General features: G+C 38.2%; 1 protein-coding gene across 1 annotated transcript in view; it reads right to left on the reverse strand.

Moving 5' to 3' along the window:
- Positions 1–17,817, reverse strand: part of DOCK1 (dedicator of cytokinesis 1) — an 827,740-nt gene that overhangs the window by 153,716 nt on the left and 656,207 nt on the right. Inside the window, exon 33 of the mRNA XM_053692513.1 lies at positions 10,859–11,007. Coding sequence (XP_053548488.1) covers positions 10,859–11,007 — 149 coding nt within the window. The remainder of the gene's footprint in view (positions 1–10,858; positions 11,008–17,817) is intronic.

Consider the following 17,817-nt stretch of genomic DNA (forward strand, 5'->3'; position numbering starts at 1 on the left):
TACACGAATGCTGATGCTTCTAGCCAGTCCCAAAATATTGCTGATATATATCAGAACTTACAAGTGCCTTGGGGATTCATAGAACAACATACTTCCCTCCCTCCGGATGTCTCAGGCCATTAAGGTCTCAATTCAATTACATCTTAATGAGTACAGTTCCAGTTGCTTAAATGCTCTCTGCACCAATAATTATTAAGCTCTTGCGCTCTACTCACTTGCACAGTGATGCATTAAAGTGATGGTAAACACCAAAAATGTTATCATTTAAAAAGATAGATAATCCTTTTATTTACCATTCCCCAGTTTTTCATAACCAACACTGTTATAAAAATATACTTTTTACATCTGTAATTACCTTGCATCTAAGCTTCTACAGACTGCCTCCTTATTTCAGATCTTTTGACAGGCTTACATTTTGAAACAATTAGTGCTGACTCTTAAATAACTTCACGTGCGTGAGCACAATTATTTATATGAAACACATGAACTAATGCCCTCTAGCTGTGAAAAAAAATGTCAAATGCATTCAGATAAGAGGCGGCCTTTAAGGGCTTAGAAATTAGCATATAAGCCTACCTAGGTTGAGCTGTCAACTAAGAATAACAATAGAACAAAGCAAATTTTATGATAAAAGTAAATTAGAACGTTGTTTAAAATGGCATGCCCTATCTGAATCATGAAAGATTACTTTGGACTTTAATATCCCTTTAATTTCTAGAATCCTATCTGCATTATAGTTTGCATTATGAGTCAAATTATCTTTTTTCTACCTCTAACCAATCAAGTTTAAGCTGTTTTCTAGAGTTTTCTTTTGTGCTATTCATGATTGAAAAAAAATAAAATAAATATGTGTTCCACAACTGACCATACAAAAATATTTCTTAAAATAATACATTTATCTTTTTCCTCTTATTTCTTAGTTTCATATTTTATTATAAGGTATTGATGTGAGCAATATTAACTGACATTTAAAATAAGCTTTTTATTGCTCTACAGAAAAAAAAATAAAGTTGGTGATATTCAAATGTAAAACATGACCTTTGGTAAGAGGTAAGTGATCAAACACCACACCACTAACTAATGTCTGAACATTTGTTCTATAAATGTAAAGATTTTTTTTTTTATTGAGGATACAGAAATATACAAACATAAAATACAAAGTACTGGTAATGCTACAGGTATTTCTGACATATTGAGAAACATGCTATGTACTTGGCGAAGTAAACATCCCCCTTTTCCCCGCTCTTATAAACAGTTTGGATCACTCTTGGTTCCTATGTACTAAAACATTATGCTGCGGGGGTTTTAAAGAAGTCAACAATATCAAACAAACAAACAAAAAAAAACAAAAAAGATTGCATCCTAAAAAACAGTGAGAATGTAGAAATTGTCTTGGTTAAAAGAAAAATGATGCAAGAGCCCAACTTGGGTATTCATATAAGTGATAGAGCGAAACTCTGCAGTACAAGATAAATAAGTGAATAATATATGGAGAGAACAGCTACTGACCATATATACATCCCTACAGTTTGGTTAATGGAGATATGTTATAGTTGTTAGGGAGAATAACTCTCAGTTCCAGATAGAAATATTAAATACGGTGTAAGTTTGATGTGGAAATGCAAGTATCATTGCGTTGTTATTGGAGACCGTTTTATTGGTCAAATATTAAGCTATTCAGGTTAAGGTATAAATGGTTGGAGTCCTTCTGATATATAGTAAAAATTTATGTAGTTTAGCTATTCAGTTTTATTAATGGTATATATTACCCCTTATTCAAAATATAGACAGGAAGATCATGTGTACATTAACAGGGCTCTATATAGGCCAGATTAACATTATAGAGTCTCAATATAAAGTCTACCTAGACAGTAAATTATACATTCTAAGCTTCTTCAAACAATATGGTACACTATTTGTATGTATATTACATTTATATGATGAGTGATACCTGGCTTAGTTATGAAGACAATCAAGCCGTTCTGCGGCTCCGGCCACAAGCCGCAGTGTGGACTCAATCAATAATATGACTTTTAAGGCATCCCTATCTGTTTATCAGTGATAAATATCAATAACATTACATAAAGGAGTACCGCCAACCATTATCCTAGGAATGAAAACTTCTGCAAAGCTGCAAGGTTTAAGGCAAAGACCATTACAATGCGATAGTGAATGTGTGTAACATTAAGTAGAATAAAACTGACAAACCAACCAGGGGTATATATGACTCACAACTTAAGATCTAATCAAGCCGTAATTATTAAGAAAAAGCTTATGCATCTTTTTAGAGACTGAGTGCAGTCTTTAGTGAAAACATTGTCCCAGTGTCTCTCTTTAATTTATTGCGGGTGTAGAGATGGCATCGGTTGGGCGAAGCTAAGGCTGTCATATATCCATCATGTGCCAGCTCATCAATAGCCCCGCCGGCAGGGTGTAGCAGATTAATTTGTTTCTCATGAAGATCAGTGTAAAATTCTTCTGACATGGTGTGGACGGCTGAAATGTCTGTCATGTAGGGGCTTGTGGCAATCCGGGAGTCCCCCCCAAGCTCCCTTAAGGGCACGACACCCAGCAGGCCACATACTGTTGGTGAGTTCTGTCGAACTGTATTTACTGATCTCAACAGCTAAGTTGGAGCAGCGTGTACATCTGATATGGCGTTTGGCAATTCTGTATACTCCTGGATGATAAGGCTAGTATAATGGGCAAAACCTTCCTAATAGGATGCCATCTCTTGATGCTTCAGCTGCGCAATAGGTAAAAGCACCAGTTGGTTTAGATGTAGTATACAATTACGTTTAAGGCCAGGATTTTCTTGTGAAGGAGCTGCTTCTGTGGTGCCGATTGCGATCTAAGGCTTACTGCGCTTAGTGTAGATGCCCATCAGGTGACCCATTGGGCTTTTTCTATTAACTTCTTGAAGCAGTTATCGATTCTTTCCAAGTAGTCGTCTATTTTATTGAACAAACTTGCTTCGTATTCGGCGGCCATCTTTATTGGTCTTTGGCACTGTTTATGGGCTGTTTGTTTGGGTGATATATTACTGTAATTTAGCTCAATAAGGATTTGCAGAGTCCATGCTTTAGCTGAATAAGGATTTTCAGAGTCCGTGCTTTAGTGCTTTATTTTCCAAGTTGGGTTGGGTTACCTCGGCGTGCCGAGGCAGTAGCGCCGCCTGTTATGAGCCGCCGCTCCAGGCCCCTGTAGTCCGATCTTTTTACTCCTGCTTCAAAAAACACAGCAGATATCTAGATTTGAGGTGTGCCACACAATAACACAGCAATATATGGTGTAGTAGTGATATTTTGCTGTAAAATGTGTCTTATATCGGCGGATTTGCAGAGTGTCAGCTGGAGCTCTAAGAAGTTGCAACCAGTTCAGATCGCTGTTCGGACACGCCCCCCATAAAGATTTTTTATTCCAACTACATATTTCTCACATGATCTTGGGAACACAAGTTTAAAATAACAATTTTCTCATGCAGCGTACTAACTTTAATGGGACCACATACTTTGCTTACCGTACGATTTTAGTATATGCAAATGTCAATAAAGAACATTATAAATAATTTTTTTAAACAAACAAAATTTATGCTTACCTGATAAATTTCTTTCTTTTGCGATGTACCGAGTCCAAGGTTTCATCCTTACTTGTGGGATATTATCCTTCCTAACAGGAAGTAGCAAAGAGAGCACCACAGCAGAGCTGTCTATATAGCTCCCCCCTTAACTCCACCCCCCAGTCATTCGACCGAAGGCCAAGGAAGAAAAGGAGAAACTATAAGGTGCAGAGGTGACTGAAGTTTTCAATAAAAAATACTGTCTGTCTTGATAGACAGGGCGGGCCGTGGACTCGGTACATCGCCAAAAGAAAGAAATTTATCAGGTAAGCATGAATTTTGTTTTCTTTTGCAAGATGTACCGAGTCCACGGTTTCATCCTTACTTGTGGGATACCAATACCAAAGCTTTAGGACACGGATGAAGGGAGGGACAATACAGGAACCTAAATGGAAGGCACCACTGCTTGCAAAACCTTTCTCCCAAAAATAGCCTCCGAAGAAGCAAAAGTATCAAATTTGGAAAAGGTATGAAGTGAAGACCAAGTCGCAGCCTTACAAATCTGTTCAACAGAAGCATCATTTTTAAAAGCCCATGTGGAAGCCACCGCTCTAGTGGAGTGAGCTGTAATTCTTTCAGGAGGCTGCTGTCCAGCAGTCTCATAAGCCAAACGGATGATGCTTTTCAGCCAAAAGGAAAGAGAGGTAGCCATAGCCTTTTGACCTCTACGCTTTCCAGCATAGACAACAAACAAAGAAGATGATTGACGAAAATCTTTGGTTGCCTGCAAATAAAACTTCAAAGCACGAACCACGTCCAAGTTGTGCAACAGACGTTCCTTCTTAGAAGAAGGATTAGGACACAGAGAAGGAACAACAATTTCCTGATTGATATTCCTGTTAGAAACAACCTTAGGGAGGAACCCAGGTTTGGTACGCAAAACTACCTTATCAGCATAGAAAACAATATAAGGCGAGTCGCATTGTAATGCAGATAGTTCAGAAACCCTTCGAGCAGAAGAGATAGCAACTAGAAACAGAACTTTCCAAGATAGAATTTTAATATCTATGGAATGCATGGGTTCAAACAGAACCCCCTGAAGAACATTAAGAACTAAGTTTAGACTCCATGGCGGAGCAACAGGTTTAAACACAGGCTTGATTCTAACTAAAGCCTGACAAAAAGCCCGGATGTCTGGGACATCTGCCAGACGCTTGTGCAATAGGATAGACAAAGCCGATAGCTGTCCTTTTAAGGAACTAGCTGACAATCCTTTCTCCAATCCTTCTTGAAGAAAGGACAAAATCCTAGGAATCCTGATCTTACTCCATGAGTAGCCTTTGGATTCGCACCAAAAAAAGATATTTACGCCATATCTTATGATAAATTTTGCTGGTGACAGGCTTTCGAGCATGAATCAAGGTATCTATGACCGACTCAGAGAAACCCCGCTTTGATAAAATCAAGCGTTCAATCTCCAAGCAGTCAGTTGCAGAGAAATTAGATTTGGATGCTTGAACGGACCTTGAATCAGAAGGTCCTGTCGCAGTGGCAGAGATGACATGTCCACCAGGTCTGCATACCAAGTCCTGCGTGGCCACGCAGGTGCTATCAAAATCACCGAAGCTCTCTCCTGTTTAATTCTGGCAATCAGACGTGGAAGGAGAGGGAAAGGTGGAAACACATAAGCCAGGTTGAACGACCAGGGTACTGCTAGAGCATCTATCAGTACTGCCTGAGGGTCCCTGGACCTGGATCCGTAACAAGGAAGTTTGGCGTTCTGACGAGACGCCATCAGATCCAATCCTGGTGTGCCCCATAGCTGAACCAGTTGAGCAAACACCTCCGGATGGAGCTCCCACTCCCCCGGATGAAAAGTCTGATGACTTAGAAAATCTGCCTCCCAGTTCTCTACCCCTGGGATATAGATCGCTGATAGATGGCAAGAGTGAGTCTCTGCCCATCGGATTATCCTGGAAACTTCTATCATCGCCAAGGAACTCCTTGTTCCCCCCTGATGATTGATATAAGCTACAGTCGTGATGTTGTCCGACTGAAATCTGATGATTCCGGCCGAAGCCAGCTGAGGCCACGCCTGAAGAGCATTGAATATCGCTCTTAATTCTAGAATATTTATCGGTAGGAGGGCCTCCTCCTGCGTCCACAAACCGTGTGCTTTCAGGGAATTCCAGACTGCACCCCAGCCCTGTAGGCTGGCGTCCGTTGTCACTATAACCCACGCTGGCCTGAGGAAACACATTCCCCTGGACAGGTGATCCTGTGACAACCACCAAAGAAGAGAGTCTCTGGTCTCTTGATCCAGATTTATCTGAGGAGATAAATCTGTATAATCCCCATTCCACTGTTTGAGCATGCATAGTTGCAGTGGTCTGAGATGCAAGCGAGCAAACGGAACTATGTCCATTGCCGCTACCATAAGTCCGATTACCTCCATACACTGAGCCACTGACGGCCGAGGAATGGAATGAAGAGCTCGGCAGGTGGTTAAAATCTTAGATTTCCTGACCTCCGTCAGAAAATTTTTCATGTCCACCGAATCTATCAGAGTTCCCAGGAATGGAATTCTTGTGAGAGGAATAAGAGAACTCTTTTTCACGTTCACCTTCCACCCATGAGATCTGAGAAAGGCCAACACTAAGTCCATGTGAGACTTGGCTAGTTGGAAAGTCGACGCTTGAATTAGGATGTCGTCTAGATAAGGCGCCACTGCTATGCCCCGCGGCCTTAGGACCGCCAGAAGGGACCCTAGCACCTTTGTGAAGATTCTTGGCGCCATGGCCAACCCGAAGGGAAGAGCCACAAACTGGTAATGCCTGTCCAGAAAGGCAAACCTGAGGAACTGGTGATGATCTTTGTGGATAGGAATGTGTAGATACGCATCCTTTAGATCCACAGTAGTCATATATTGACCCTCCTGGTTCATTGGTAAAATAGTCCAAATGGTCTCCATCTTGAAGGATGGAACTCTTAGAAATTGGTTTAGGATCTTGAGATCTAGAATTGGTCTGAAGGTTCCCTCTTTCTTGGGAACCACAAACAGATTGGAGTAGAAACCTTGCCCCTGTTCTGTTATCGGAACTGGGCAGATCACTCCCATGGTAAAAAGGTCTTCTACACAGCGTAAGAACGCCTCTCTTTTTGTCTGGTTTACAGACATGTGAGAAAGATGGAATCTCCCCCTTAGAGGAGAATCTTTGAAATCTAGGAGATACCCCTGGGTTACAATTTCTACGGCCCAAGAGTCCTGAACGTCTCTTGCCCAGGCCTGAGCAAAGAGAGAGAGTCTGCCCCCTACTAGATCCGGTCCCGGATTGGGGGCTACCCCTTCATGCTGTCTTAGTGGCAGCAGCAGGCTTTTTGGCCTGTTTACCCTTGTTCCAAGCCTGGTTAGGTCTCCAGGTTGGCTTGGATTGAGCAAAGTTCCCCTCTTGCTTTGCAGCAGGGGAAGAGGAAGCGGGACCACCCTTGAAGTTTCGAAAGGAACGAAAATTATTTTGTTTGGTCCTTGTCTTATTTGATTTATCTTGAGGGAGGGCATGACCCTTCCCCCCAGTGATGTCCGAAATGATCTCTTTCAGTGCAGGCCCAAATAGGGTCTTACCTTTGAAAGGGATGGACAAAAGCTTAGATTTAGATGACACATCAGCCGACCAGGACTTAAGCCATAACGCTCTACGCGCTAAAATGGCAAAACCTGAATTCTTTGCCGCTAACTTAGCGAGATGAAAAGCGGCGTCTGTAATAAAAGAATTAGCTAGCTTAAGAGCCTTAATTCTGTCCAGAATATCATCTAGTGGGGTCTCCACCTGAAGAGCCTCTTCTAGAGCCTCAAACTAAAAGGCAGCTGCAGTGGTTACAGGAACAATGCGTGCTATAGGTTGAAGAAGAAAACCTTGATGAACAAAAATTTTCTTTAGGAGACCCTCTAATTTTTTATCCATAGGATCTATGAAAGCACAACTGTCTTCAATAGGTATAGTTGTATGCTTAGCCAGAGTTGAAATAGCTCCCTCCACCTTAGGGACCGTCTGCCATGAGTCCCTCATGGTGTCAGATATGGGAAACATTTTCTTAAAAACAGGAGGGGGAGCGAACGGAATACTTGGTCTATCCCACTCCTTAGTAACAATGTCCTAAATCCTCTTAGGGACCGTTAAAACATCAGTGTAAACAGGAATCTCTAAATATTTGTCCATTTTACACCATTTCTCTGGAACTATAATATAAATCATCCAGAGTCGCTAAAACCTCCCTGAGCAATAAACGGAGATGTTCTAGCTTAAATTTAAATGCCGTCACATCTGAATCTGTCTGAGGGAACATCCTTCCTGAATCACAAATCTCTCCCTCAGATAGCAAATCCCTCATCCCTACCTCAGAACAGTGTGAGGGAATATCGGATACGGCTACTAAAGCGTCAGAAGGCTCAGCATTTGTTCTTAACCAAGAGCTACTGCGCTTCCCTTGCAACCCTGGCAGTTTAGATAAAACCTCTGTAAGGGTAGTATTCATAACTGAGGCCATATCTTGCAAAGTGAAAGAATTAGACGCACTAGAAGTACTTGGCGTCGCTTGTGCAGGCGTTACTGATTGCACACTTAGGGAGAACTAGATGGCAAAACCTGATTTCCTTCTGTCTGAGAATCATCCAATGCCAAACTCTTATAAGTCAAAATATGCTGTTTGCAATTTATAGACATATCAGTACAAGTGGGACACATTCTGAGAGGGGGTTCCACAATGGCTTCTAAACAAATTGAGCAATGAGTTTCCTCAATGTTAGACATGTTAAACAGGCTAGTAATGAGACAAGCAAGCTTGGAAAACACTTTATTTAATGAAAAAAAAACACAATTTTCAAAAACGGTACTGTGCCTTTAAGAGAAAAAAAGGCATACACAAACTGCAAAACAGGTTAAAATTGCTTCAAATTTTCTGAAATTTTAACAGTGTACCTAAAATGCTTTAGAAATATTGCACAAGTAAATAGGCAATGAATCCCAAAAAGGAGCAAACCGGATTGATAAATGCCCCAAACTGGTAAAAACCTGTCAGCACCTTGCCACAGCTCTGCTGTGGCGCCTACCTGCCCTTAGGGGACGAAAATATGAGGATAAAGCTTCGTTTAGGTTCCAGAAGAGTACCAGGACCTCTGGAAAAGCTGCTTGCTGCTTGTCTGTATAAACTAAATGCGCAACTGAGATGCGAAAATAGGCCCCGCCCATCTCACTCGATGTTGCTGGGGCCTACCTAAATCCATCAAACCCTGTTTGTAAACCATGTGGGTTATAAAAACCCCTAAATAAGCCAAATGAACCCTCAAACAGATGTCCCATCATAAAATAAAAACGTTTTACTCCCAGACACACAAACGTTTGCCCAATATATCATCAAACTGAGTGCCCATGAAATTAGCCCATTATGCAAGCTAGTAATGCCCCTTATAAACTAGGATTACTGCTTACCCTTCCCCTAATGGGGATACTGTCAGCCTTTCTGAGTTAACACCGTCTCTGCAGAAATTATGACTGAACATACCTCATTGCTGTAAAGCAAGAAACCGTTCTTCACACTTAAGTTTTCCTATACTCCTCAGCTTCTGTGGGAACAGCAGTGGACCTTAGTTACAAATGCTAAGCTCATCATCCTCCAGGCAGAAATCTTCATCTATGTCCTGCCTGAGAGTAAATAGTACAACACCGGTACCATTTAAAAATAACAAACACTTGATTGAAGATAAAATAAAACTAACAGTTTAACACCTCTTCTCTTTACCCTTCCTGCTAAGAGCCAGCAAAGAGAATGACTGGGGGTGGAGTTAAGGGGGAGCTATATAGACAGCTTTGCTGTGGTGCTCTCTTTGCTACTTCCTGTTAGGAAGGATAATATCCCACAAGTAAGGATGAAACCGTGGACTCGGTACATCTTGCAAAAGAAATCTAACTCTGTGGTATTGTGCACATGTTGATTCATTGAATCGAGACAAACAGAAAACTATTCGGGGCGCCTCTCATTTCATGCTTCTGACCTCTCTAACAGTAATAAATCTTAAGCATCTTTGTTGAACTTCAATAATTGTTAATTCAGTCTATATTTTGCGTAAACAATATCTGGAGCACAAAAGCAACATAAATCATTTATTCTTCAAACTGTGACCTGCTGAGCTCCTATACTGATGTGTGGGAGAGAATAGAAAATCAGTAAGCGGTAACTACATTTCTGAAAAGTGCAAATCAGCCAGAAATACACTCTGCAAAATACATGTATAGTAATCTTCCCAGGCCGGTAGTTTTATAACCAATAGCAACATAATTTATGGGTAACAGAGGATGGCTTCCCCAAAAAGGTAAGGAATTAAATAGAGCACATTACATGATAAAGTCAAATAACTTATTTTTATATTTTTAAATTAGTTGCACAACAAGCAGTGATAGAGTCCAGCACCCATGTATTTTTCTTGGAGTGTGCATGTCACAATGGAGTATATGAACCCTCCAAATACCACAGTCCACAAAAGATATGTGGCAGCACCACAGTTATAAACAGGTGAAAAATTTTATTAGAGAAAATAAAGTCTTAGTTTAAAGTCTTAGTTTAAATAAAGGCTAGTTTCGGTCGAATGACTGGTAATGGCAGTTAGGGGAGGAGCTATATAGCAGCTCTGCTGGGTGAATCCTCTTGCACTTCCTGTTGGGGAGGAGTTAATATCCCATAAGTAATGGATGATCCGTGGACTGGATACACTTAACAAGAGAAATAGTGATATTTCAGACCTACATGGTCCTTAATCATGCATGATTAAGGACCACGTAGGTCATTATTTTTGGAGGTCTTAGGTCCTCTAATAAAGTTTTTCACCTTTTTATAACTGTGGTGCTGACACATATCTTTTGTGGAATATATTTAAATTAGCCACACAGATTTTAAGGGTGCACTTAACAATATAATCTAAAAAAAACTTGCCGGTAAGTGTGCAGATGGATTCTGATAATTACCCCACCATAAATATATTATTAACTGAAGTCTTATTTAGCATTCAGCACATTTCCCCCACATATTAAGTGTAATATCATTTATAATATTTTGTTCATTTCCTAATAACAGACACACAAACCAAAATGTTACATTAAATAAAAATTAAAACTAAAAATGATAATAGTGAAGTAAGAATTTAGACTATACAGAGCCCAATTTCTCTCATTACAAATGGTCACTAATTCACTAAGATATATATATATATATGTGTGTGTGTGTGTGTGTGTATAGGTTTATGCTTACCATTTGGAAACTTCTAGTGGAATGAAATTCACACTGCATCATGTCAAAGAATATTGGTATAGTTGCTCTACGAAGTTCCGTTTCTGGTATTAATGTCATCTCCAACATGGGCCCAACCATTTCAGGAATAAATTTTATTTTGTGTTGGCCTTATGACAAAAAGAAAAGAAAAAAAGATAAAACGAACATTTGCAAATAACCCCAAATAAAATTAATAATAAAAAAAAATATAGGAATACTAATCGTTTTTAGCTTGTGATTACATGCAGTGTCCTTATTTAAGTCGATAACCTTCAGAAAGAGAACTGCATTATTATATTTTAAACAGTCTATAAGTACAATTACCAGCAAACTATTCAAGAGGGAATCAAAGCAGCACTTGAAAGGCTTTCTAAAACCAGACACGTTTACTTGCATACACTTTAAACATTTGTTGGAATTAAATCAGACAGGGGTAGAAATAGAGCTCAGGGCATCTCTGCATTTTTCCCTGCCGCATCAGACAATTCCAGGAAGCACACTATCTTCTGTGCTTTTACACTGATTTTATTTTTTATTGTGAGTAGCAAATGAATAATAAATATGTCTGAGACTAAAATATTTAATCCAATATTGTAAATATATTATTGCTGTTTTAAGCAAATGTGTCTGCCTATCAACGTATTTATTTCTAAAGGAACATATCCTCTCAAGATTTTGTATTTTTTGATTAAAAAAAACCCTAATTGTATTAGTTATGATCCAACCTGCCTGCCTACTTGTGTTGTTGTCTATTGAGATCATTTAATTTGCAGCTGTTTTAGTTTACCCTGAGTGCCAGACATATCTAATGCAACAGAGACACAAAATTTATAACAGAGATGTATTCCTCACGTTTGATAGGTAGTTAAAAATGTCAAACCTAAAGGGACATTCTAATGCAAAAAATGACACAAACCAATTTGCTTGAGCATGCCATTTTTGCATTACTAACCTTAGTTTACTATGGGCTAGATTACAAGTGGAGCTCTAAATATAAATTTCGGGAAAGTGATATTTGCACACCACTAAGTAATATCTGTGCACGCTAATGTGCACTGGTACTGCAAGTTGGGAAGCATTGTGCTCATGAGAACGCGCTTCCATAGGCTCCAATGGGAGCCTTGTTCTGATGCCGTCAGACACAGCACAGAACCTAAGCGCAGTGAAGGGGTAAGTAGCGCAGCAGTTAGTATATATATATATATGTATATGATTATATACATATATATGTATGTGTTAATATGTGTATATACACTATTAACATATAAACATATCATTAGGTATATAATCATATACATATATATTTACAGGAAACACACAGTTTCCATAGAACCACAATGTAAAAGTACTTTTCAGTGCCGTTTTTTTTCTAACACCCCAGTCCCGCCAACTTTACCCCCAAACTACTGCCTAGTGCAGTTATTTTATTAAACAATAACAATGCTGCTATCTTTATTTTATTAATAAAATACACTATGCTGTATTTTGGGGGCATTTGGGGCACATTTATAAAATTATCCAGAGATCTGATCTCTGGATAATTTTATAAGCCCTAATTGCTACCGCAAGCTCACAGTAGAAATAACCAGCCACTTGTAATGTCTGGTTAACTATCACGCACCTTCAAACGGGCACATTTGACGTTTGCAGGTGCGTGATAATTTAGCACTCCACTTGTAATTTAGTTCTATGTGTTTAAATTTTACAAAGGGGTCAAAAGGATATAAAAAAACAAAAATATTTTGTGATTCAAACAGAGCATACAATTTTAAAAAAGTTTACAATTTACTTTGCTTTGTTTCCATGGTATTCATTTTTGAAGATATATCTAGGTAGGTGTCTGTAGCACTACAGTGCTGCCACCAAGTTTTCTTGCAAATGGATAACATTCTTGCAAAACTGCTGCCATATAGTGATCCAGATACGTGCACGCTCATGAGCTTGCGTCCCTGCTTTTCAACACAAGATAGCGAGATAGCAAGAAAATAAAGAACATTTGATAATAGAAATACATTAGAAAGTTGTTTAAAATTGCATTTTCTATCTGAATCAGGAAAGGAAAGAAAGTACGTTCCCGGTCTTTTTAAACACACATATAAAGTCTCACTTGGAAAGCCACAAGATCGGTCGGTCAGCCAATCATTACACTAGGGTTGTCAATGCAAAAATTAAATTCTCTAACAAATCAGGGGGTCAATCAGAATTATTTAAAACAAACAAAAAAAAAAGATTTAAAGATTTGTCTACAAAACTCACCAAAAGTAAAGTATATGGATCATTTTTGTAAAGCAATATGACCCTTAATTGTGTAGTCTTTGCATTAATCTGCCTATTTAAAGATTAACATTTAAAGTGACACTAAAACCAAAATTTTTCTTTCATGATTCAAATAGAGCATGCAATTTTAAGCAACTTTCTAATTTGCTCCTATTATTCATTTTTCTTCATTCTCTTGGTATCTTTATTTAAAAAGCAGGAAAGTGATGCATAGGAAACAGCCCATTTTTGGTTGAGAACCTGGGTTATGCTTGCTTATTGGTGGTTAAATGTAAGCCCCCAATAAGCAAGCGCTATCCATGGTGCTGAACCTAAAATGGGCTGGCTGCTAAGATTTACATTCTTGCTTTTAAAATAAAGATAGCAAGAGAACAAAGAAAAATTGATAATATGAGTAAATTAGAAAGTTGCTTAACATTTCATGCTCTATCTGAATCATGAAAGAAAAAATTTGGGTTCAGTGTCCCTTTAAACATTAGCATACCAAATCTAATAATCTAAAGTGTTTTAGATGAAACAATAAATTTAAATGTATAACTGCACAAATGTATCAAATACTATGAGCATTGTCACTAACCTTCACTTGTTTGTAATGGCCAATTTGACATGATTACCCCCCATTTAAAATGCAATCTCAGATCATGAGTAGAAGATATTCCAAAGACTATGTACAAACTTGGTAATCATCAAAAGGAAACAATACAGAAAGATGACAACTGATTTTTCAAGTCAAAGGTGAATGTCAGAGACAAATTTCTTCTCTTTATTGAATGTTGTTTTACAACTGTGGCTTCACAAAACAGAAGTTTCTTATCGTGTGACAGAATAGCTATTTCACTCTTTAAGAAACAATACTATTAAAATAAAAAATACATACTCCCTCCTGATAGAATGACCCTGAAAATGTTTAATGGTTTGATGCGTGTATTTGAAGGAGCTGTAAGGCATTCTCCTTTCTAGGTGCTGTTATTTTCAAACTTGTCTGTGACAGTTTTCATGTATTATGTCTGAAAAATGTCAGAGTCAGTGTTTCAGAAAACAAATGTTACTGACACCGAGTGATTCATCAAGTGCGATATCAATGTCATAAAGTTTCACAGAGGTTTTATTGCTGTATTGTATGAAGATTGCTGAGACAAAGTTAACTTTTCCATACTAGTAAATTCTGAATTAAAACCAAAACAACTGTATCTAATTAAACGGGACATTTTCAAGTTTTGACAAATACGAATATACTAATAGACACTTTTCAAATATCTATAATTTTTATCCTGTCATAATTTCCTCATAAGTTTTTAGCAAAACTCTATTCCTTTGCGCTGCCTACTTAAAGGGACATGAAACCCCCAAAAATTATTTCATGATTCAGATAAAAAATATAAACAACTTTCTAATTTACTTCTATTATCAAATTTGCTTCCATCTCTTGGTATCATTTGTTAAAGGAGCATCAATGCACTACTGGTTTCTAACTAAACACATGGGTGAGCCAATGACAATAGTTATATTTCTGCAGCCAACAATCAGCAGCTAGAACCTAGGTTCTTTGCTGCAACTGAGTTTACCAAATAAACTTTTCATCAAAGAATAACAAGAGAAGAAAGCAAATTAAATAATAGAAGTGGATTGGAAAGTTGTTTCATACTGTATTCTCTATCTGAATCATGAAATAGATTTTTGGGTTTCATGTCCCTTTAAAGAGCTTTCATTATCTTCCAATCATTCGAGAAATGTCAGTGCGTCCCAACTGATCATGCACACTGTGCAAGAAACGTCATTGTCAACATCACCTACACAACCTCCGTCTTGTGTGTGCATGGCCAAGCGATCTCCAGCCGAGCCGTGCCCTGAAAAGCAAGAGCGCAGCTCAGCTGTCTCCTAGGTAACAAGCAAGTGTCCTAGCACTTGAATTTGCACACACAGTTCTGAAGGATTAGAGATATTTTTTTGTATTATGGTAAGAACACAAACAGGAAAAACTCACAAGCTCGCAGATATGCGTTCATGAGGCAAGATATTGTGTCATCAACTACTGAGAACTCATTTTTAATTGGACATCTAAAAGTCAAGGGTGAAACAAACCCAACTTGGTTATATTTCCAAGCTCTAAACAAAACAAACTATTTTTTTTTTCTTTATGAATTTAAATATTTTTTTGTTTTTGTTTTTACACATCTTTTAATAAATGAAAGAATGATTTTTGAGGTCAATATTAAACAGTCATGTGAAATACTGACATTTTATTATGTCCTTTTATAGAGACATTGAAATCAAAATTAATCTTTTATTATTCAGATAGATTGTGCGACTTTTAAAAACCTTCCAATTTGCTTCAATTACCAATTCAAATTTGGTATATCTTGGGATGGTATGCTAAATTTCTTAAAGGGACATTAAACACTAAATACATGCTAGATAGAATTATGCATTCAAAGAAAAGATTAGTCCATGACTAACATGTAGATGTATTTTTTAAAGTTTCATTAGTTGTTTAAAAAGTGACAAAATAAGTGTAAAGTTTTAGTGTCTATAAAACAATGGGAGCTGCCATGTTGTAACTTGTGTTACCTTCTCTGCTGTGGCCAATTAGGGACAGTTATAAATAGGTCATTAGAGTGTGCAGCCAATGGCTATGCTGGATTTAACAGTGTTCTGCACTTCCATTTCTAACAGGAACTGAAAAGCTCACAACTTCAGAATGGAATTACAGGCAAAGAGGACCAAATAAATAATGAAAGTATATTGCAGAGTTGTTTTATTATATACAATTTATCATTTTATATTACCATCTCAAACTGTTTAATGTCCCTTTAAAGCATACAGAGGTAGACAAGGGAACGTGCACTATATGCAAAAAACACTGTTACAAATATTGTTGCAAACAATGCTGCCCTACATTGCTCAAGACAGGTGTAGACTCTTGGGTGTACCGAGATATGCTTTCAGGGAAAGGAACTATGTTTTAACAAAGAATACCAAGGAAATGAAGTAAATGTTATAAAGTTTTTTACATATCCCAACCAGTAGTGCTAGATCCACATCTGAGTCCAATCAGAGGCGGTTTCCGCTCAGGACCAGTAGTGCACTGCAGGTCCTGAGCAGTACTTCTACTGTGTGTTTAACCCCTTTTTTCGTGGGTTTAACACAGACTAATGCAGGGTGGATAGTCTTAAAATAACATGCGCTAACAAAATAGAACGTCATTTTTCAACTATTATGACCTTATAAGAATGATATTTTGGGTTCAAGAAAAAATGTATTCTTTGCTAGAAATGTAATACCACAGTCTGGATCTGTGGGTTATAGAAATATGAAATAAAACAAAATGTATATTACTTTACAAGACTTATAGTGTTTGGAAGCAAAATGAGATAATAAAGCTCTGCTCATTTTGCGAGTAGTTAAACTATAATGTAAGCAGGCGAGAAATTAGCACTTTAATTGCTGCAAAGACAATTATGGGAAAGAACACTTGTAAAGAAGAGGATGCGATGCATCCAGGTGTTACTTAGTCTCAGTGACGGAAATGAGCTGACATTTGATCTGATTTTCAAAAGTTCACTTTAATGTCAAAATTCTATTTTTTCAGGTAGAGGACTCTCAAAATCAAGACCTAAATATGATAATGACAGCTCTGAGAGCTTCATGTGGTGTTGTGTGTGTGACTAAGTTTGTGATTTTATGACTAAGTCATCTTTCTCTTTTGCAAATGTTATCCCTTACTGCAAATAAAGCGAACTAAAAGGAATACAGTGTATGTATTTGTAAAGTTAATTTAATTAAACAGATTGCAGCTGGTGAATGAGCAACACACATCCATCTAAGCATTAGAGCAGTGATGGCTAACCTTGGCACCCCCAGTCTTATGAAACGACATGTCTCATGATCAGAGGCATAACTAGAAACCACAGGGCCCAGGTGCAAGAATCTAAGAAGGACCCCCCATCCCAAAAAAAAGTAAATTTGATATATATCTTTTATTATATATATAATTAAAACACAGAAAAAAAAAATGTGAATTAGATTACATGTATGCAAAAGGAGGTACCCTGTGCCCACAGTCTGTGAGATGGTCTGTCCCCCTATTACTGTATATAGTGACACTGTTTAACCAACCAGTACTGTATATAGTGAGTTAGTAACACAGTCTGTAATCTGCCGGTGAGATGGCTGGCCTGACCCTACCCGCCCCAGTACTTTATACAGTGACCACAGTAGTCTGTGACATGGTCCAGCCCCCCCGTACTGTAGATAGTGGTACTGTATAGACTGACATTGTTTACCCCCATGCTGTAGTAACAAGGTCTGTAATTTGCTGGTTCCACAAACATACATGCATAAATACACACACACGCACATGCATAAATACACACACAGTCACATACATACACACACACACACACATAAACACCAATGGGTAAAACAGAAGCACTAACCCCTGTATTCAGAGATACTAGTGAAGCATCATGTCACACTCACATGATATCAGTGCAGGCAGTGGCAGGTCAACGTTTTTTATTGTAAAAAAATAAATAAAATTTTATTTATTTTTTGTAAGCTGGGCCCCCACCCTTGGGGGCCCAGTTGCAATTGCGACCTCTGCACCCCCTGTAGTTTTGTTCGCCCATGCTCATGATGCTTAGGAACTCTGCAGTCTAGTT

The sequence above is a fragment of the Bombina bombina genome, chromosome 9 (genome assembly GCF_027579735.1).
Source record: "Bombina bombina isolate aBomBom1 chromosome 9, aBomBom1.pri, whole genome shotgun sequence".
Classification (NCBI taxonomy): Eukaryota; Metazoa; Chordata; class Amphibia; order Anura; family Bombinatoridae; genus Bombina; species Bombina bombina.